Source organism: Ambystoma mexicanum, chromosome 11 (assembly GCF_040938575.1).
Source record: "Ambystoma mexicanum isolate Mex_15411 chromosome 11, UKY_AmexF1_1, whole genome shotgun sequence".
Taxonomy (NCBI): domain Eukaryota; kingdom Metazoa; phylum Chordata; class Amphibia; order Caudata; family Ambystomatidae; genus Ambystoma; species Ambystoma mexicanum.
Window position 1 is genome coordinate 1,086,462,016 of NC_090934.1, and position 23,641 is coordinate 1,086,485,656.

Below are 23,641 nucleotides of genomic sequence, written 5' to 3' on the forward strand. Positions count from 1 at the left end.
TTAGTTTACCGGTTTCCACGGACACACCTCCTTCACACTGTCTAATTCTCCCTCCTCTACACTCACTCTCCCTCTCTCCCGCTCTACGTACAAGACCCTCTCTCACACTATCTAGACACCACACTATCCAATTTGTACCACTCTCTCTCACACACAATACCTTACCGGCACTCTCTCACAGCACCGCTCCTCATCACTCCTCCCCATCGCCTGGTTTCTTGGTCCACCAGCTTCACTCACAACCTCACCCAAACACCTTTATTCAGTTATGGCCTCTCTGAGCATTTATAGTCCAGCCTACTCTCCTCTATTAGGCCTGCTGGTTCCAATTGCTGTCCCCACTGACCACCTGCACTGTTCAGCCAATCTCCCACGGTGCTTTCACCAGGTATTGGGATTTTGTATCATAGGTTTCAAGTAAAAGACTTGATGATCGCTGGTGTTTTCGCTAACCCGACGTAGGGAAACAGCTCAGTGTTCTCTTGCTGGCTTCCTGCAGGTGGTGAACTTGTCGCTCCACCGTGTGCAGCTGGGTTAGAGCTCAGGCATCTTCTAGTGGCTTATCTGTTTCAGCAGCTTGGCTCCAGGTCTTCCTCTCTGCTGCTGGGGCGGTTCTGGGAACAGTATTTCTGTAATGAAAAGATAAACTACACGGGAGCTAAGGTGAGGGGGAGGGGAGGGAGGGAAGGGAAGGGGGCGCTGACTAACCATGCTGTGCTTGTACCTTAGAATACAGCCTGCGTTCCGAGCATCCTGATTGGTCAGCACCCCCTGCCAGGGTGCTAAAGATTAAAAGAATGAGTATATTAATATAGCATGTCCTGGCACAATGCTAGGTGCATCTGCACAATCAGTGGTACTAATATCAGCAACTTCAGAAAGGAGAAAGGCTGAGACCCACCTGACTACGTTCAAACCTGTGATTTACGCACAGCACACAGGTGTCTTCAGCCACCCACTGAGCTGTTTTACCAAAGACTAATAGCACAGAAGGCAAGAGTGATATAGCGCAAACCACAAAAGGATGTGGATGTGATGCGGATGTGATTCTTGATCCAATGCCAGGTGTTATTTCTCAACTTATGACCTCATTCTGATGGCTGCTGCTGATTTATCAGAGGAAATAGCCCCACAGATAGCGTGCCTGTGCGCTTGGGCTCTTTCCTCTGATCCATTTCTGCACACGACGGGGACAGACCATGCATTGCTGCATGCGTGCAGGGAAAGCCACCTTTATCCGTGATCTGCCTGCTTTCCTTTGCTTTCTTTTCAGATGCATGCAGTGTAGGGTGCCCAGATTTTGAAAATAAAAAAAAACGGGACAGGCCATCGAAATAGACGTAGGACTACAGCTTTAGCTGTGACGCTAGTCCTACTTCTACATGAGTGGCCTGTAGCTTTTCATGTTGATGGCTTGAGGTTAGAGCCTGGGGTGCCGAGGCTTTTTTAAGTTTTAAAAACCTGTCTGGGATTTGCAGATTGGGTGGATACCATCCCGTTTTATTGTCAAACCGATGGTAAAATCATGACATCGGGCCAGAATAAAAGGGGATGTATGCACCCGATCCCCAAATCCCAGGACAGGGGTTTGAACTTAAAAAAGTCCCTGGACCCCGGGACAGAGGCACAAATACTCGGACAGTCCTGGCAAAACCGGGACGTCTGGTCACCCCAATGCCCCGAATCCATGGGATGGTGGAGATGTGCAATATTTGTTTATTTAGGATTTATAAAGCGCAAACTGTGGCCCGAAGGCATCAAGGCGCTGAGCGGGGGAGCAGTATTACAGAACACGGACCACAGCCAATAGGATGGCCATAGCAATCATGGCAGCTGTTGATGCATCTTTAATTTCCGCAAAATTCCGGCGAGTGTATAATGCCAAGCGCAATCTGCAGAAATGACCCCATTACTGTGGGTAAGCGGAATAGGCCTGCCCTAAATCCATGCTAGCGTATGAAAAAAACCCACACACTTGGGGTCTCCTTGGCATCCAAAGCTATCAGAATGCAGATATCCATAGTACTCATTTCATCAACGTTAGGAAGGTGAAAGGTTGAGTCCTCACCGTCTGCGTGATTTACGGAGTGCACAATGATGCCTGCAGCAGGGCTGTTAACCCACTGAGGTATCTCATTAGACCATTGTGTTGCAAAGTTCCTCAAATCACATGTAATCGCTCCAGCTTTCACAAACATCCGTTGAGGTTCAAAGTAGGCCAGAAGATTCATTGAGATAAGGCACGGTTCCAATGCTTATCGAACCACCTTGATCATAGGCGCAGAGTACACAGAGAAATGGGGGCACCTGCCCCCGTACTGCTTGAACAACCTGGGCAGGAGTATCTTTTTGCCCCCGTTGTGAATCTGTTTTCAAATGCGTTTGAATAGGTTTGTTGCACTGCGAGAAAACTATTCAAACGCTTCCGCAAACAAACAAAGAATTTGGATTGAGGGCAACAGGGCTTCTGTCCCCGCTCCTGCTGAGTGCAGGCTTGCCGAAGTGTTAGCATGCAACTTCCAAAATTAGCAAGTGCTCCTCACCAAAGTGGGAAGCCCGGGCATCAAACAATAATAATGGTCGTCAATGAAGGACCTGAGCTTTGATTGGGGGGCAGGCCAAAGCTGGGGAAGATGGAAGAGGTCAGAAGGCATTCACGATGAACTCCACACCGAAGTCCTGCCCATCTCCCTCTTCTGGGGTCTTTTCTAAGAAATCCACACCTGGAAGGAGTGTGCAGCTCCAGCTACCCGTCAACAACAGCCTCCACAGCGTCTCCAGGTATTTCCAGGGTGCCCACTGTCAGACTCTCCAGGGATGGAAGTGGGAAAATTGAGGTTGCACAATATGGTAATTCTGGAAATTGGTTAAAGGTTTTATTTTAGGGTTTAGCTTGTGTCTTTTATAAGCTGCCTTCAAATAAGTCTACACTTTTCTAATTGCTGCTTTTATGATAAATGATGTGTAGGTTTTGCTTCATAGTTTTCATATGTGTTCTTTGGTTTCTCCTTCGGCGATTTCTTCTTTCGTATTAGTTTTTCTTGCTTTGACTTTCTACATTACACTTTATTTTCATTTTGTCTTTCCTTCCTTTCTTTCATTCTGAATAGTTTTTTTCTGTCCGTTTCACCTGTCAACAGTCCCTTTTGTTTGACCTCTTTCATCCGCCTCCCATTCTGCCATTTTGTGTCAGTTTCTGTGCCCCTCACTCTCTCAAACAATGGCTCAGCCAACCCCTTGTTCCCAAACCTCACCACCTCTATGGAGCCTTCCTGGTGCCCTCGCTCTCAGTTTGTTGCCCAACGCTTCATCTGCAGAGGTAACGTGGCACCCTGATATATAGATCATTGATGCACCTATAGATTTACATGTTTCTGTTGCGTAGTATAATTAAGTGCCATCCCCATTCCCTTGTGGGGTGCAAACCCCCTATGCTCTCCACTACCAAGCTGCAGTGCACCCTCCTGATCACTTCTCACTCCCTTGCATCATGAATCGGGGAACCCTCATTTCCAGCCAGAAACCCCACCACCCCTCTGTCCCCATGAGGAGCAAGGGCAGAGAACCCAGCCCCCTTCTGGATGCTGTCTCTTGCAAGACAGAGTCACCTGTTCCCTATCTAGATGCTGCTTCCTATCAAGGACAGTGAGGCCTGTGCTTTGCCAGAGGTGAGCTGTGGGACCTGATCCTAACTTTAAATTACATTTCTCCTCCTTTTGGGCAGAATTCAATCCTAGCACAGGCAGGGTTTGTAGTAGCCTTTCTCCAGTAAGATCGAGGGTATGTCTACAGCAGGCTGAACTCACCAGCACCTTATCTACTAGTCACTGGCACCAATAAGATAACTCTGTAGTTTAACATAAGTAAGCACCTTTTGCAGAAATCTGTTTTAACCTGAAAGCCGCAGGTTTCAATTCCTATAATATAGCTTGGCATGTAAAGGCAACTGCGGTGGAACACTGTGTGCAACCTGAGGGTGCAGCTGCATAAGAGACTCAGAGAGAGAAATGGGAAGACAGAGACCATGGGAAAGATGGACAGGGAGAGAAAAAGAAAGGAAAATGTGAGGGAGGGCGGGTAGGTAAAGGCAGGGAAGAGGGTGAGAGATCGCAATGTGGAGTGGGGCAGGGTCGGCCGGAGAACAGAAAGAGTGCAGGTAAGTGGGAAGAGAGGTAAGGAAGAAAGATTGAGGGAAGAATGGAGAGAGAGTAGGGCTCACAAGGAAGGAGACTTCGGTAGAGCGACCGGGGATCATTAAGTAGTATGAGTGAGAGAGATGGAAGGAAGGGGAGAGGAGGGAAAACTATTGCCATAGCATGAAAAATGAGAACTGAACGAAACACCACAAGCCCCCAAACAAGAGCCTGATAGAGCATCATTAAATGTGATTCACATGTACCTTTCATTCAACATATGTCCATTATTGAGCTATAAAGTCAGTACAACCAGAGCAAAAAAGGAATCAAGAACAATAGTGTGGCAACATCCCTCTACCAGTCTTCCCATCCCATTCTCCTGTTGCATTTCTATTCCATCAATTCCCCTTCCTCCTTTGACCTCCCGCCCCTCGGTCTACTTACATCCACTCCTTATAACCGCCATTCCCATTCACCTGCACTCCCATTCAGTACACACCCCCACATCATGTCTTCTTGGCCTGGCTGGGAGAATCAAGGATAACGCCTCCCCGCCCCCTCTGTGAGGGCTGATCAATGTGGCCCCCGGCCCCGATTCCTTCACAGCGTCGGTGGGCTCCAGCGGTGCTTCCCTGGAGGCTGCGGCGCGGCCCAGCAGACCTCTGAGTAGGGGAATGGGGCCTGGCATCCTGCTATGAAAGACAGGCCCTTCCTTCTACCAGAGAACTGCAGCATGGAATGAGACATGTTGTGGCTTGGAGAATGTCATTTTGAAGCACAGAAATTGTGTTACTGCTGTATTTTCCACAGCACATTTGTTTTGTTATTGAGTTGAGTATCCAAGGTAGTTCTCGAATGTAAGAGAGAGAGAGGGTGCAACATCAATTGTAAATGTAACCGATATCCTTAGGGAGTCACACACATTAGCAAACAATATCTGCTACTTTATATGGTGAATATGAAGGATCACTATTTACAAACATGGAGCAACTCTAGTCAATGGAACCATGAGTGTGGCTTTTTATGGAATAGCATAAACTGCAATCTGAATCACTTCTAGGGGCACCTAACATTGGCAAGGAAAGGGAAGATTGAATGATTTGCCCAGGATCATACACTTTGATACTAGTCAGAATGTGACACTAGTCAGAAATGTAGGTACTTGAGCAGGCATCTTCCTAGCTCAAGTTGGTACAAATATGTGTTCATGTATGATACGATATGATATGAAATATATAACACCCCTGTACATAAGTGAATCATTACTCATTCTGTGGCCTCAATTCTATTGATTTGAAAACCTAAAATAATGTTAGAGTTTACACAGATGACTTTAAAAATGCTCAAGTCACATGATACACCAACTTCACAATGTGTACATCGTTCTAGAAACATGTTGATTAAAAATAGTATGGGGGTAATTTGTTTTGAATCCTAAATTGCTCAGAGGGAACCACCTCTGTTTGCACTTTTGGGCAAAGGGGCCCTTTGCTTCAGCATTAATTGTTTCCAACACACAGTGGAACAGTAAATAGGAAAACACATGCTTTAGGATTAAGGATTCACTATATGTAAAATAGAAAAAATGTCGCCCCCTGTACTGAAAATCAAAAGTCGGGACGCATGCCCTCGATTCTTGGGAAGATAGTTGGGGAGCGGCGGGAATCTCTTTGTGGGAAGTTCCCGCATTACTATTCTGTTGGCATGACTAAGAGTTGAGGAAGCAACAGCTTTGCTACCATTAGACAGAAAGTAACACCTGCTTTGTTTCCCCAGTCTGATCTTGTCCCTGGAGGCGAAGCTGAACCTTCTGCACAGCTACATGAATGTAACGTGGATACGAATCCCCTCGGAAACGCGGGTAGGTACCGGGATTGCATGGCCACCTGTAGTAGTTGTGTTGTGGTTTTCCAGAAGCACTGCTGAGAGCACTTTGTGCAGCATTCCTCGCTTACTCTGGGACGCAAGGTGGGTGATATACAATGCAAGCTGAGTGACTCCCTTCCTGGCTCTTTACATACATTGCAACACATCAAATAGCAGAGCGGTCCACATGCACTCTTGCCCAGGAGTACAGACTCCTGTTTTCATCTTGCCCAGGAGTACACAATGCTGTTTTCATCTTGCCCAGGAGTACACACTTCTGCTTTCATTTTACCCAGGAGTAGACCCTGCTGTTTTCATCTTGCCCAGAGTACACGCTGCTGTTTTCCATCAGAAGGGTCACCTAACTTCATCTAATGCTGTTTGATTTTAGGCAACATGCACTCTTGCCCAGGAGTACACAATGCTGTTTTCATCTTGCCCAGGAGTACACAATCCTGTTTTCCATCAGAAGGTTGAGTTTAGGCCACATGCACTCTTGCCCAGGAGTACACACTTCTGCTTTCATCTTACCCAGGAGTAGACCCTGCTGTTTTCATCTTGCCCAGAGTACACGCTGCTGTTTTCCATCAGAAGGGTCACCTAACTTCATCTAATGCTGTTTGATTTTAGGCAACATGCACTCTTGCCCAGGAGTACACACTGCTGTTTAGCTTATCTCACATGTAGTGCCTTCCGCTGCTTCAGAGCCGGAGCAAAGAAAGCGAAAGCGATGGAGGGCGGAGGGGTGAATAATAAAGTAGGAGAGTCTAGTTCATGGGACAGGAAAACTACTGTGGCGGCATCAGGACTTAAAGTGGGTTGGGGAAAGCTGGAGCAGTGACCCGGCAGTCTCTTTAAAGTACCCCTGATTCCGGGGCTGCCTCTACTAGCACCGATCCCTGCTGGCAGTCTTTTCAATGCGTGCATGCTTTAAAAGGGCTGCCTGCAGTGGTTGGCGCTTCAAATGAAGGAACAAAGGGGGAGGTGAGTGCAATAAAATTAATGCCAGCCATGCACCTGCCTCTCCCACTGACCTCTTACAAAGGCAAGAAAAGAGATGTCGGCACCTTTCTGTACGAGGTCACTAGTGCAGCAAAATGAATGCCAGCCTAGCATTCATTTTGCTGCACGATAGCTGAAAAGGTTGCCTGCGGGACTCGGCACCACAGATTAAGAAACAACTGGAGAGGTGAGGCAGAAAAAAATCATGCTAGGGATGCGTCTGCCTCTCCTTTTGCCCTCTAAACAAAACTGGTCACGTCGCTCCAATCCCAGTCAACGGTTTAGGCCATGCCAAGCCACCCCCCATCCCCACCCTCCAATCACCTCCCACCCCTCCACGATGTTTCAAAAACCTTAAGCACTGGAAGGGAGGCACGGTAACGCCCTCATGTTAGTACAGTAAAGCCCTCATCTAGAGAAGACCTTCTGCCTCCTTCCAGAAACGCCATATTAAGCGGTGGCCTTCATGCCTTCACATCGCCCTCGTGAAACTGAGCGGTGTTAGCTGCTGAGGATGTGGGCAAGTGGCGATAGCAATGCCAGTGCCCCCACCAGCTCTCCCACCATCAAAAAATTCCAGGGGGCTGCTACTGTCAGTCCAAAGCTGGCATTTCACTTCTCAATGCACCACCAGACATCCGAATCGTTTGTCAGGTAAAGTGCAGAAGTGCTGCTTCTTCCAGGTCTCTAAAGTGCTCATCGAAGTGCAGAAGCTGTGTATGGAGGAGCAACAGAAAACAAGGCCACGTGGGAAAGTAATCTGGGCGGTATCCAGTCATTTTACCGCAATAATGCTGAGTGATATGTTTTACCGAAGTAAAAAATACCGAAAAAATACTGAACATTTTAAATAAATATAAGTATGGTTAAAATGGGTGGGGATGGGGTTAAAAGGGTAGGAAAACAAGGGCCTTTGGGGGTATCCCCCCAGATAAAAACAAATATATAAATTTGGTATTTTTGTTGGTATTTTGTACCTCGGAAAAACGTACTACTCCTAATTTTACTTCGGTAAAATCACATATAACCAATCTGGTCTATTGTACATTTGTATTTTGATTTTTCTTGTAAAAGTTTGATTTCTTTTTCCTTTCTTTGTGTAAGGTTATTGGTCTAAACCAATAGCACAATAAGTAAAAAAAAAACTAAAAAAACTGAAGGGGAATGGATTATTAGTAGACATTTCACCTAAGCACTGAGTCTCCTGCGTAGGGCACGTGCATACTCTACATCCAGTTCCTCGTTCACTTCTCATGTTTTTCCTTAATTAACCCTGCTTCCCACACATCAAAATGTTTTCTAAAATCTGTTACTTATTTTTTAACAAGCTAGCATGCGATTACTGCTTTCTATTGGAGTTTCCCGTTTAAAGAAATGTATTGGTGGATACATTCGACCCTCCCCCCGGCCACCCCACCAGTCACTGAACCCCTAACCTTGGTGGCATCTTTCCATGACTGTTTCACTGAGCACTGTAACCTATCTGCTTTCCATTGGAACTCCTGTTACGTAAAACAAAAAAGGTATATTTCACTAGATGGCGCTAGAGTACAATTATAGGACGCACGCCACATGCAGTGGAGCTTTGCTTCAATGTATTGATGCAGAAGCTCGCAACTGCATCACAACAAAACACAAAAAAACTCTCCCAACACATGAATTCCAGATTCTGCAATGAAAACAAGGGGTGGTGGGTTATGATTGAAGTAAAACGGCACTCACTGGCTCATGGCATCGAAAATTAAAAGTGCTTGATTTCATAATTCCAGCATAAACTAAGGGCGTGGCCGTCGGTCCGTGTAAATAGAGACAGGCCTCCACGGCATACAGAGGATGTGTGGGGCAAACAGATCGTACCTGGCACCATTTCCTTCCTATATTCATCCAGTAAATCATAAATACTCTTAATTCAGAGCATGCTCAATAAAAGTATAAATATCGCATGCACATTTTGCATCAGGGATTATAAAATCCTATTAAAAGCAGCAGCCAAATGTCTCGTCCCCCAACTTCTTAGTATTGGAGAAAGTATTTCTATATTTATTTTGTATTAACAGGACACATTAGTAAAAAATGCGATAAATCATCAATGTCGTGTCATTTACAAAAGCACCTGCTCTCTCCGTTACTTCCATTATCCACTGTGAGAACCGTGCCTTTCGTGAATAGCAGATTCGTTCTTAAACAAAGCAGAATAGCCCTCTTCCTTGGATCATTAAACCAATTAATGTAACTTGGAGCACAGATCAATAACCTGTTTCTAAAGCAGCATTGCACGCTCCCTTTTTTTACACTCAATGGGCCCGATTGGTGGAATTTCCTGCACAGTAAATTGGGACTTTGCGCGCCAAACCGCGCGCGAAATCCCATTTGCCGATTCATGGAATCGACTGCGCAGGACTTTTTCGTACTTTGCGGGGATTTTGCACAGTCTCGGCACGTCTCTGCGTGCAGTCGATCGCCCTGCACAAGACACCTTGTTGAACGTGGGCTTGGCCTGTGCAGAAGCCAGATTGGGCAGTTGAAAATGCAAAATGTGGAAGAACATGGGAAAATGTGGGTGTTACGAGGGACGAGCCGCAGGCAGTCCAACGCACGCCCGCAAATGCACAGAACGAAGCGTATTCATGGATCTGACCGCCGGAGCTCTCGTCAGGAAAAGGCCCACGCAAAGCCCTCAATCTATCCACCACCCGAACGCAGGCACACAGACACTTGCACATAGGAATCACCTCTCCCCGGTGAGATCTCATGTTGGATTTAGGGGTGCCTGCACACAGACAGGGTTTGGAACTAACTTAGGGGTGCGTGCACGCAGTGTAGCGGGGCGCATGAACGGTTTATGGGAGTTTGCATGTAGAATTTCTGAAGTTTTACCTGAGTTACGGAAATGTGTACGCATGTTGTCAGGGTGCCGATAATAGTTACGGTGGACCCTGCGCAGTGTCCCAGAGGTGCAGACCTGGTTACGGGGGACCCCACTCACTGTTTCAAGGGTGCATGTGGTTGCGCCCGAGGAGCATGCAAAGGTATCTGGATCTTTTTGCTTTGCTTGAGGGTGAGTCGGGGGCGTTCCGGCCGCAACATGCGTATACGGTCACTTTGCGCGAACAATTCCATGAATACGCAGAGCGCACAGAAAAACATCTGCACGCACGCAGGCTCACACAGAGGCGTTCTCGGCACATGGCCTTTGTGGGATCTCTGTGCAATTTTCCATGAATCGGGCCCTATATCTTCTCTCTGTCTTTGTTTAAGGGAGAATTGTCATAATTTTACGTTCTTACGGTCTTCCTTATTCCCGGCCTTTTTCAAATCTTAATAATCAGCCAAACCGAGAGATTGTAATGTTGCTTTTACTTAATTCAGCCATGTAGAGCTGTTGTGGACATCTAAGACCATAATGTCCTCTATTAACATCCTTGTCAGTGTCAAATTTGTGCTCCCCCATATTCGCAACCAATAGGCTACAGGCTGTAACTGGGCGAAATCCTGGATGTACGTTAATCGGCATTCCTCATGTAACAAGGTAACCGGGGAAACCCTGCTGTACTCCCATTCTGGCTCTATGGAATTGGTTTTCTTTCCTTTGTAATAGGTCAGAACATTGATGTCCCCAACCACCTGCACCGTACGTTGCCACTGGTACAGACTTTGCTCTATAAATGCGTATGGAGTGGTCCATCCTCCCGCCTTTCTACCTTCCAAACAGAATCCGTTATTGCAAAGCATGCACACAGGAAATAGGGATTCCCTGGAGTGTATGGGCCATTCCTGCAGCAAATGAGGGAGCGCACATTCTTAAATGTACCCTCTCAACAACTGCAGGTACACACTTGCTGGTACAAAGATGGTGTGTGGCACATTCTGTAATGCCAATAAGTCACTTGCCAAGGAAGAGCACATTAACAGACCAAGGACAGGACAAAAAGGGGTATTTTTAACATGAAAATGGCAGCCGTTGTACTATATAAAACCCAATAACATAAAACCCCGAAAGAAAATGCTGTCATAGGTTTCAACAAAGTGTACTCGCCATATGTAGACTGCCCTGCCAGGTGAAAGCACAGCTGAGCTAAGGAAGCAGAAAAAAGTAATAGAAGTTAATATGAGGGCAATAATGCAAGCAATGTTCCCAAGAATGGAAATAGCAAGACATCTTCTGAAGTCAGAGCCTATATGAGGACAATAACACACATAGGGCCTCATTACGAGTTTGGAGGTAGCCATGGTGCTGTTAGCTCCATGGCTGCCTCCGTTCCAGGCTCCATTACCGGGTTCCTGCAATGGGGACTTACCGGGTTACTCTGACATAGGAGGACCGGGTAATTCCTCCTTGCAGGAACCCATCCCCATTCCCATTTGAGCCCCCATAAGCTCAATGGGAATGGGGAGGGAGGTAATAATGGGCAGATTACATCTGTCCCGTTATTGCCTCCCTCTTCCCCTCGCAGGACCCAGAAAGCATGCCTGGTCAATCCGGGTCTCGCGATGGGAAGCTTGTAATCGGAGCTCCCGGAATGAAGGGGGCCGGTGCTGTACCGGCCCCCTTCATTCCGGGAGTGCAAGCCTTATAATGAGGCCCATAATGTTCCCAAGAATGGAGCCAGAGGCTAGCAAGACATCTTCCAAAGTCAGAGCCTATGTGAGGACAATAATACAAACAATGTTCCCAAGAATGGAGCCAGAGGCTAGCAAGACATCTTCCAAAGCCAGAGCCTATATGAGGCCAATAACACAATGTTACCAAGAATTCAACCAGCAGCTAGCAAGACATGTTGTGAAGTCAGAGCCTATATGAGGACAATAATAAAAACAATGAGGACAATAATGCAAACAATTTTCACAAGAATTAAACCAGCAGCTAGCAAGACATGTTTTGAAGTCAGAACCTATACGAAGACAAAAACACAAACAATGTTACCAAGCATAGAGCCAGCAGCTACCAAGACATCGCCCCAAGATAGAGCCTATACAAGGACTAAAACACAAACAATGTTACTAAGCATAGAGCCAGCAGCTACCAAGACATCGTCCCAAGATAGAGCCTATACAAGGACTAAAACACAAACAATGTTACCAAGCATAGAGCCAGCAGCTACCAAGACATCGTCCCAAGATAGAGCCTATACAAGAACTAAAACACAAACAATGTTCCCAAGAATGGAGCCAGAGGATAGCAAGACATCTTCCAAAGCCAGAGCCTATGTGAGGCCAATAACACAATGTTACCAAGAATTAAACCAGCAGCTAGCAATACATGTTCAGATGTCAGAGCCTATATGAGAACAATAATAAAAACAATGAGGACAATAATGCAAATAATTTTCACAAGAATTAAACCAGCAGCTAGCAAGACATGTTCTGAAGTCAGAACCTATACGAAGACAAAAACACAAACAATGTTCATAAGAATGGAACCAGCAGCTACCAATACATCCTCCCAAGATAGAGCCTATACAAGGACTAAAACACAAACAATGTTACCAAGCATAGAGCCAGCAGCTACCAAGACATCGTCCCAAGATAGAACCAAATGAGGACAGTAACACAATGTTCACAAGAATGGGACCCACCCACTGCTAGTGGGCTATAAAGCTGGCAAGACATCTTCTGCAGTCAGGCTTTCTTGTACACGCAGTCTAGATGTGTCCAATCCTATCAAGTCGACAAGCTGCTGCAGACATGCCCTCAAAGAATGACAATGCCACAAAAAGTAAATCGTTTTGCGCCATATGAAAATACAGTAGATGCAAACATCAATAATTGCAAATAAATGTGCTGGGGCTTGCGATGGCAGGGTTTTTATGGTCATGCCTGCTGAATGCATGATCCCTGGCATCCATTTGTGTGCTCTCCTGTATGTTTCCAATTATTTCTGCCTCAACCAATTGCGGCCAGCCACACATGAATCATTACTCATTCTGTGGCCCTCCACATATTTCGGACCACAACTCCCATGATCCTTCACATCCCCCATGATAGGGGTGCGCGTCTAAGGCATGTGTAGGCCAGATGCTGATTAACCATCTGAGGCTACGTAATATGGCTATGAGGTGTGTTTTGCATTTGCTCTACCACTACTTGGTGCGCAATTATTACCCAACGACCCACGACACGATAATGGTTCGTTGCATGCAATGCTATGGAACTTCAGGTCCCTCTTAACAGGCGGGTCACGGGGCCAGTGATGTGTGAAAAATCCAGTGTGACATACGTGGGCAACCATAACTGTGTTCATAGGGACCTCATCTGTCATCAAAACAGCTAACACCTGACAACTGATGATCCATCCCATTCATAACACCTGGCCAGTGGGGCCGAATAATTGCTCCAGCCTCCACCTGTGTCCTTAAAGGAAAGATGTTTTGATGGTCTGCATGTAGGCCAACATTCCCCATTCCTCTTCTCAGAAGGTAAAATGGTTCCTGGGAGCTTAATGATTTTTCCCCAAATTCTTAACACCGGGCTTTGCTTTCAACATTTCTGTTAATCATTCTTTCCCTACATATATGTGCTTATTTCCAACACAGTGGGTTATACTGCTTTACTTGATGTTTTATTCCTGTAGATTTCATTATTAGTCATGTATGCTGTTTCTCTAGTATGTTCTAAAGAACCTAGGTGCAGAGTTTACGCTTTACAGAAATACAACTCAAACATTTGAAAATGTTAACAAGATCTGTGATTTCTTACCCTAGGCTCCTCTGGCTCAACCGGAATCTCCAACAGCTTCAGTCGGCGAGGATGTCCAGTCTCTACCAGACTCTATAGACTCCGATCGCGATTCCATCTGCAGCAATTCCAACGTCAACAACAGCAAGAACGGGAAGGAAAAGGAAAAGGAGAAACAGAGGAAGGACAAAGATAAAAACCGGGCCGATTCAGTGGCTAACAAGCTGGGGAGTCTCAGCAAAACCCTCGGCATAAAACTGAAGAAGAACATGGGGGGCCTTGGAGGGTTGGTCCACGGTAAGATGAGTCGAGCAAACTCGGGCAACGGGAAAAATGGAGATTCCACTGAAAAAGTGAAGAAGTCCAAGTCTCGGAAAGGAAGCAAAGAGGAGTCTGGCCAGTCAGCCAGTACATCTCCTTCAGAGAAGACGTTGAGCCCCTCTCCAACAGATAAGGAAAGCTTATCACCCGTTGATAAAATCCATTCAAAGTCGCTCTCGGACAAGCAGTCCGACCCATGGAAATACAGCACTGATGTCAAGCTCAGCCTCAACATCTTAAGGGCTGCCATGCAAGGCGAACGCAAGTTCATCTTCTCAGGCCTCCTGTTAACCAGTCACAGGCATCAATTCCATGAAGAGATGATTGGCTTCTACCTGACCAGCGCTCAAGAGCGCTTCACTGCAGAGCAAGAGCAGAAGAGGAAAGAGGCGGAGAAGAAAGCATCCATGAACGGCTTGGCAATCAGGAAGATGGAGCAAGATGGGTCTGCAAAAGAGAAATCAGACTCTTCACCTCAGGACCGAGCGTCACCAATCTTGCCTCAAAGCCATACGACTCCGCTTGTTTTAAAATTGAAAGAGCGTACCAGTCCCGTCCCTGCCACAACCTGTTCCTCGCCCAGCACAGGTGCTAAAAAAAGTGGTCCCGTTCCGGTATCTGCCCACTACAGCCATACACCTCCTATCCAAAGGCAAAGTGTCATCCATTTGCATGATGTCAACTCTAAATCCTCAAGCTTCAAAGAGGACACTTACCGACCAGTGGTCGGCACCCTAAAAACATGCGCCACATATCCCCAACAAAATCGCTCATTGTCTTCTCAAAGCTACAGCCCGGCCAGGATTCCAGGCATCCGCACAGTGAACACAGTGGAAACATTGGCCTATGCTATGCCGACAGAGCATAAATCACAGACTTACACAAATGGGTTCAACACGGCTGATATCAGAGACTGCTTGGAATACGCGGACCAAGAAGCACCACAGACTTGGCTGAACAATGACAAGAACAAAGGCCGAAGCACCGTTTTCCCAATATACTCCCTCCACCAGAGCCGATGTAAGAGGGAAAACTGTTCCTTTTATGGACGGGCCGAGACTGGAAATTACTGCTCGTACTGCTACAAAGAGGAGCTAAAGCGCAGGGACAAGGAAGGCAAAGTGCACAGGCACTGACTGAATGTGATGGCGATCTTCCCGGACAATTTAGTTTGGTCCATTTTTCTAACTTGCAAAGCAAACACTTGAGTTGTAGAGCCAAGGAAGACCCATTGTAGGAAGTGAGTGTGGGCGTGTGTAGTTGCTTGATTTTCTGAGGGTTGTGCAGAGACTAGATGCCGTATTTATCAGAAGAAATTTATAATTTTCCATGTTGTCATCATCTGCTCTATGTACACCGTCCCAGTTGCTAGTCTACGGTTTCCTTTGTCGGTGCCATGTATGTTTTTAGTTTTAATTTACTAACTGTGCCTGAACATACGCTGACATTACTCAGGTAGTAGGACGCGAGGACACAATGGTGTCATTAGTGAAGAACGAGAACGCTTTGCTTCGAAATGGCCTGACTCCTTGCATTCATGTTTGTGGAGATGAAGTGAGAAAATTGTGCATCGATAAAGCTTTTCGCACTTTTCTATAGCAGGTATGTCTTGGACGACACTTAATGTGACCAATGAGAACCTAAGGGCATCTGGATGCCGCATGGCCTATGTATCCGGAGCTTATTATACAGGGAGGGTGAACGAAAAGATTGCAAAGTGCACGCATTTGCTGTAATCGGAACCAGTCACCTTATCAACTGGGTGCTGTGTTTTGCGTTGGGATGAGTGGCGTGGCACAGACATACCTGCACAGTCATGGTTGTAAAAAGGTTGCATTTTAATCAAGGGAAATGTAAACATATGTATTCCATATCCTCTGCCCCATCATCTTGGAAACTAGAGCCCTAGAAGCCTTGCATCCCTGCAGGGTCTTCTCAATGTGTTGCCTAGGCCTCCCTTTTTGATCATCTCCACCCTTCGGCAAAGTGTCACTCTCTCCCTGGCATTCGACACACAAGGTTGGCTGGCCAACGGGGATCTCTGGAGATGTCCCCGTGGGCCTCTGCATCATCGGCATCCTTTGTGTAGTTGCCTGTTGCATTTCCGAGTTTTATTTTGGGGAAAGGATTGGGCTTTCTGAAACTGTGTGATATGAAACCACTTTGAAAAACATTTCCAGGGCTTCTTTTGGTTCCGAGTCTACACATATCACTAACAACATGTTCAGTCGACAATATGTCTTCCATTGCCACTTTATCCATCGGTGATGTCCCCAGGCTATTACCTTGAAGTCTAAACTTTGTTTGTGTCCCTAATAATCTCCTAATCTCTCATCAATTATTGTCCTAAGCGATCAAAAGGTCCACCTAGAAGTAGCCCTCAATCTATACCACAATGCAGAAGCTGGTTTTCCCTCAATTGGTGATTGAATTTCACCCGGCGGTTATCAGCAAAAAGTAAGCAAGACTTGGCTATAAATGGTTGCTTTGCTCAACTGGATCAAGAGCTACCACACCCTCGAATCACTGCCTCAATCCATTGCTCAACAGTCGGCAACCTACATTTCGTCTTAAGCCCAGCTTCTAACGTTCCTATCCTAAATAAAGTTAGTTGTTAAGTCAACCTTTTTGCAAATACATCTTCTGCTGCCCTTACTTTTCTTTGTACCTACTGCTGTTGCCTTATTGTAGTTGAGGCCTTAGTTGGCTCAAATCTTCATCACCCTACTTTAGTATATGCTATCCTTTCTCAGTTTTAACTTTTCACTTCCAAATAACATGTTGTGGTCTGCATGATCCTTTATCGACTAAAGGACCCTGAGCCATAGTACATTAAAATACCGCCAACCTTGGAAGGTCATACATTGTTGTACTGTTTGCTAAAACCTGGATAGAGAGCGGTTACAGAAATAAGACCAACTCTGTCCAGGTGATGAGCAGTTCAGTTTTCTGCTCAGCCAGTTATTTCTGTTTGGCAGTTCTAAAAATCGCCAGGTAGAAATGTCCTAGCTGGGTGGAGAGTGATGTGTGCTTTCCCCTGACGGGAGACATCTATGCGGCACCCCACAAACCCACTCTCAGTGGAAACTTCCACCACCCTCACAAAGACAGAATAAATCCAAGAAAATACTTGTTCAATTCCAAGCTTTCTGCAGTCTCTGCTGAAAAAGTTAGAACTATTTGGTTTTTGGAGCCGTCGTAGACGTTGGGTTGGGCAGTGTTTGCCTGGAGTGTGCTCTCTTGCAATCTAAGCTTGCTCTCCGGATATCCGCTGGTGTAGGTTCCTCACCATTAAACACCACCACCCTCATGTGGACTATTGTCTGCAAGGGATGGTCTGTACCGCACTCCAGTAGGGCTACTGACACGCAGTATGGACTACCCATTGTTAAATGATTGCCCTATGTCTCCCAATTCTGTGCTTTCTATGCCTACCCTAGTGCGTTTTTTAGATTGAATTTTAAACATTAACTACATCCTAAAACAACCATTCCTGCTATGGAGCATAAATCCCACTATATTGACATCTGTGACCTTTTGAGGAATCCCCTACTTGATCACTAGAAGTCCATGAGGTGAGGTCATGATGGTCCGAATCGGGAGATTACTAGGTAGGGCCTACCGCATCGAGCAGAGCTACTGCAAAAAGAATTGCTGGAAGCTTGTCACCTCTTCCAATTTCTTACCCTCCCTCTGGTCCGGCTCTGGTCCACCTCTTACCCACCACATCTGTTCCAGTCGCAGCTGCCTCTCCATTTACTGTTGGTCAGAGGAGAACCTAGGTGGTGCGTCTCCTTGTGGCTGTCCCCATATTATGGACAATGGTCCTTCTCGCCCGTACACACAACATTGGAAGCCCTGAGATATCCCTACCTCTGTTGCATGTTTACTGCCAGCATGGGTGGGAATTCTCACAATCATCAGTCCTGACGGGGAGTGTTGGTTCTTGGCAGAACTGTGGTGATGTTCCACATTTCTCGGTTTGGATGTGCCTTGTGGTGTGCTGCTTATTTAAATGCAACAGTAGCAGAAGGCCAATTAATGTGAGGCCTACATATATCATCTTATACTCTACCTAGTGACTGGCCACATATCTAGCCATGCAACCGTTGTGCATCACCCCATTACACCCGCCACACATAAAAAATGACCCCTTCTTCACTTTATTTAGGCAGCAACCCACATATCCTGGATATAAAATCCAATGTCAGAAGCACTGAAGTATGGTGCTCAACTATTTCTGACACTCGCTTTCACCCAACGATCAATTGGTGTCGGTCGAATAATTCATTTATGATTTTCATCAGGATCAATGGACTACTTTGATAACAGATATGTACCTCTATCCTCGCTTCATCTTGCATCCTTATCAACTGATGCTGAACCACGTATTAATCTGTCCCCACCAATGCGCCCTAGACCACCTATAGAACCAGGTGAAGATTTATTTGCACCGTAAGTACATATTTGTGCACCCTTCGGATGAATACCCATTATGCTGTCAAACAGTCATGTGAAGTCAGCTCTGAAGAAAAACGTGTTCCATTGGTTCTGAGTGTAGGTGTGCCCCGAAACAATTCGCGCTGACACATATGTCCCGATGTGTAATACTGAGACCCCTTAGCCCTCAACGGCACCGACTCGTATGGTTTCCCCATTCACTGCTCACTTTAACTCTGAGATTTCTGAAAAGGTTCCTTGGCTTTACCTGTTGGGAGAAACGGGATACACTTTGCCGCTGCGCTGGCATTTCGGCCGCAATGGCTTCTAGTCTCCGCCATTGCTACCACTGCACCCCAAACTCTTCTAACGGTACAGGAGCACCTCGGCACGTTATCCCACAGGTTCACAACCTTTGCTTTATGCCTTGCTGATACTACATACCAAACTCTGTATGTACATCTACACCCCAGTGATCCTGTAGCTATGCTTAAGTTGGTCTCCCCCATATGAACATGTTTTGGTCGGTTAAAACTTTGGCACTGTTCGACAAAAACTCACAAGTCTAATTTGTAAGAGGATTTTCCTTTGGATAAGGCCTTGGTGCAAGATCTCATGTTTATTTCAACTGCTCCTAAAGCAAATGTTTACCCCCTGCTCCCTCGAGGTACCCACGCCACTGCCCCTCAACAGTAACCCCCAATGGCGCGGGTTCATAGCATGTCAAATCAGTAAACAGTCAGTGGCGGATTCAGGTTGCACAAGCCCCTTTACTCCTCACCGGGTGCTATACCCTCCTGGCTCACCAAACTGTGGAACGTGCTGCAGTTGCAACTGCCAGACCCTTGCAAAGCACAACTGCAACGTACCATGGGCAAGAGGTTCCTCGAACATGAAGATGCCTCATGCCCCGTTCTACACTCAGCGCTGTAGGTCCCTAAAATGCAAAAGAAATCCTGGATACAGCTCTTTCTATCTTCATTCCTGTAGTGGATCTGGCTGGATACAATCAGGCCTGCTTTCCCAAAGAGAGATTCATGAGAAGTAAAACTGAGCGTCCTAAGAGGAACAGGAAGTGGTAGGATCAATTTGAATCCCTGAAAGTGCTCCCCAGTGAAGGTCCATAATAAGAAGCGATGTGTTTGGAACAGAGGTCTGCAACGTGTGGCTCTCTAGATGTTTTGGACTACAACACCCATGATCCCTCAGGTTTGGCTATGCTGGCTATTGCTGATGGGAGTTGTAATCCAACACGTTTGGAGAGCCGAAGGTTGCAGACACCTGGATCAGAGGTTATGATGGTCAAGCTCTATTTATGGAATATTGAATATTAAGGGCCTAGCAAGGCGGATGGTAATATTCCCACTTGGCGGAAAATCCTGGATTGAGTAAGAAAGGGTACACTGATAAGGTGGTTAAATTAAAGAGGAAGTGGACAGTTTTCCGTGGTCTCATGCTGGCAGAAATAAAACAGCATGGTGAAAGGAGGCTGTGTGTTCTTCACCCCAAAACCTTCTCCCGATAAAGGAGGTCCATGTCACCATCTCCCAAGGGGTAAGAGGGATACCCTGTAAACCTAACGCACGTATCCTCAAGATCTGCTGCCTCCCACTCCCCCCGAACCCGGCAGAAAGTCACTCTTTTAGACCAAATCAGAATTGTTCTAAATAATGCCATTTTTCATACTGGCTCCTTAAGACCAGCTCAACAGAGACTGTGCCCAGCCCCACACCGGTCCATCCTTCACCCCTCGCCATCACCTCAATGGGAGGTACATGACAGTCCACCATGGAAGGGCCTCCCACTGCCCCCTCGTGTCAGCCCTACTGCCAGTTTCTGCAATTCCACATTAGAGATCTAAGAGGTACTTTGCCCCTGTGATCCTGTGCAGTTCCCTCCCCTCCTTTGCAAATACAGTGACCACTTAGAAGCAGGCTATCCCTTACCATTCAATACTTTATAAAAAAAAAGGTTTAACCACATTCAGAACAATTACTGAAGCCAAATCAACAACTATGGAGACTACCTCTATATCTGCCTACTTCAATAAAGTGAAAGTATATGCTAACATATTTTAGCTGATTTCAGCAGGATAGCTCAGGCGCAATGCGCTAGCCTTGGAAGCAAGACAACGCAGAGCAACACAGGTTCGATCCCTGGGCCGCGCTTAGAAACCTCTGGGTATTAAGTGCGTTATAAGTAACCAGTTACAATTACAATTACAATTTCCTCTTGCCCACAGCTAGGGCCTGATTTACACAAATCTTTTCTATGGGACTTTCACATGTTAAAACATGTTTGAATATCAGGCCCTAAGTCTCCGTACACTTTTCCCCCCTTTATTGTGATTTCCGGTGAAAAACAGACTAATTGTTTTAAAAAAACATTTAATTTTCTTGGAGGGTTTCTGGTTTTTGATGGGTGGGGCGCTCAGTGCAACACTGACATCCCTACTTAAGCTAATCCTTGACATACACACTACAAGCAGAGGAGTGGGGTGAAACTCAGCCACACAGAAATTATGCTGCTACCCATGTGGTCAACGAGAGTCTTTAAATAGGCTAGTACAGAGCTCTTAAGTTTCCCCTTGACATACTTAATCAGGTCATCCAGTCCTTTTTTTTTCCTTCTGACCTCAGGGACTTGGTAGTTTTTTGTTTCCTATTTGAAATTTGGGAAAACTACAAGTCCCAGAACTGGGTGACGTTCTTATGCTTGGCATGTGGAAACTTGAGAGCTCGTGCAGTCTTCAGAACTAAAATAATGTGTTGAAAATTGTCAGATGGTGATCCGATTTAAACTTCTTAAGGTAAGGTTGCAAGAAATTTAAAATATTGGGTGCAGTTTTTGTGTACCCCTCTTGTCTTTACTTAATGTTTCATCTCACTAGTTGCCTCCACATCTCGATTTAGCGGCAGTCGTTACTTGTGGAAAACCTTTCATAGGCGTACTGGATCGCTGCCGCAACGAGACTGCTGTTGCTCTTACCCGTATCGTTATAACTATGTGCAAACATCTCCACAATGCAAACAATGAACTTCCACTGAAAGAACTACTGTAAAGAGGGAAGCTTGGGTTGCGGCTCTGCATCGACCAGTGTTTTTCTCTCACCCTTCTGCTCTCTTAACAGTTGCTATGCAAAGGTCCCCCTGTAGAGGCGCTGTAGAATCAAAATCTTTCTTTTTTGTATTATGGGGGATCTTCTTGTGCTTTTGTAAGTGTTTAATACTGATGTAATCTTGAAGAATTCAAAGGTAGTGTAATTGTATATATGGTCACAGGGGCATAGCACACAAGGTTGTGTGTGTTTACTGTCAACGGGAGCGGAAATAGAGCCTTCATCGAAAAGAGACGAGCCATTTAGGTGTGACTGTGGTATGACAGGGACAGTCCTGTGCCTAGGATGCCATGCAGACGTGTACCTTCCTCTAATCTCCACTAGCCATAGACGGGTTAGGATCTCAGGAACAACCTCTGTTAGATGTCCTAATTCTCAAGGAAAAGGAACCATTCTGCCAATGGCTTCCGCATACGCGGTCTAGGCACCCGATCTGCGTGCGTGCGTGCGTGCGTGCGTGCGTGTGTGTGTGTGTGTCTGTCTGTCTGTGTGTGTCTGTGTTTGGGTGCCTCCTGAGGTCTGAATCTGAGCTCCATGGGTTTGACCAAAAGTGACCGAGAGTTCAGAGTGCCCAGAAAGGGCCCTACAATGGCATCCTTGAAGCAGCCTGCCCATGTTCCGCTTGCCTCTTTGAAGGTATTCTTCCTATGGCTGCACTGCTTTGGATGTGCTTGCACATTCCAAGGTGACTTTCTTTGCTGGGATGGGTGAGATGGTTTTCTCAAGCAGATTGCTCTAAGGTCTGAGAGAATTTCATCCCTGGTCAGGGGTTAAAACCTGCTGTAGTGGGATGGAAATGTGTTGGCTGGTTGCTGATTGGCGTTTGGTGGACTCAGTCTTGTTCATTACAGTTGGGCGCCTGCCCGGTCAACCCGGGAAAAGAAGGAACCCCAATTTGTTATTCTTCATGAGGCCCTCACTGGCAGCTTCACTCCTAAAGCCAGAGATGGAAGGAATATGGCATCTGACCTATCCCCAGGCTTTGGTTGTAGCCTCATATCAGAACAGTGTGGGGGAACACTGGATGTGTATATAATACATCTGACATTATATAGTGGACACATGAGATTCCAAGAGGTGCCTTCAGGCACCACTGACTAACCCCTACATTCACACTTAAAAAACTACAAAAAGAGTGATCACTAAAATCACAACATATACATTGCAAATGTACGGTTAAATGGTCACCAATTGAATACATTTGGACAATCAAATTGACAATCATTGAATTCAATTTGTGGTTCAATTGCCACCTGTTGATTGAATACAATGTACTCCCAAATGATCACCCAATGAACACATGGTATACTCACATTTTCACCCATCCAATACAATGTATCGTATCGTAATCCTCCTATAGCAGGTTAGGAGGGCCGGCTGAGGACCTACAACTTGCCGTATCTAAGCAATGTATGGTCAAATTGTCACTCCGTGATTGAATACAATTTATGGTCAAGTTGTCACCCATGGACTACAATGAATGTTCAAAGTGTCAACCATCCATGGAAAAAAATTAAGAGACAAATTGCCATCTGTTGACCAAATGGTCAAACTGTCAACCATTGGATACAATGTAATGTCACCTTTTCAACCAAAAAATACTATTAATGGTAAGTTGTCAGCCATTACTAGAATACAATGCAGGGCCACATTTTCACCCAATAAATAGAATGAATGTCGAATTGTAACTGCTTGTTTGAATTCAATATGTGGTCGATTGTCACCCTTTGAAGACAATGTATGGTCAGCCATTGAATGCAATGTACAGTACAAATGTCATCCCATGAATAAAATGAGTGGTCCAATTGTCACCCATTGATTGAATACAATGCACTCTCACCCACTGAATACCGTGTATTGTCACATGTTCACCCATTGAATACAATGTATGTTCAAATTGTAACCCATTCAATACAATGTACTTTCAAACTATCACACGTTGAATATAATGTACCATCAAATTCTCACCAAAAGAATTGTATATATAGAACGCAGCTTGTACAACCGCCATCCAATGGATGTATGAAAGGACTGGTCTTGTTGGTTACATTTCAAGCATCTTTATGTTGCAAGGTCTTAATAT

General features: G+C 45.8%; 1 protein-coding gene across 2 annotated transcripts in view; it reads left to right on the forward strand.

The window, feature by feature from the left end:
• Positions 1-23,369, forward strand: part of OTUD7A (OTU deubiquitinase 7A) — a 1,296,873-nt gene extending 1,273,504 nt beyond the window's left edge. For both annotated transcript variants that reach the window (XM_069624347.1, XM_069624348.1), the window contains 2 exons: positions 5,913-5,997; positions 13,706-23,369. In XM_069624347.1, the coding sequence (XP_069480448.1) occupies positions 5,913-5,997; positions 13,706-15,136 (1,516 nt within the window). In that variant the 3' untranslated portion in view covers positions 15,137-23,369. The remainder of the gene's footprint in view (positions 1-5,912; positions 5,998-13,705) is intronic.
• The last annotated feature ends 272 nt before the right edge of the window (positions 23,370-23,641 follow it).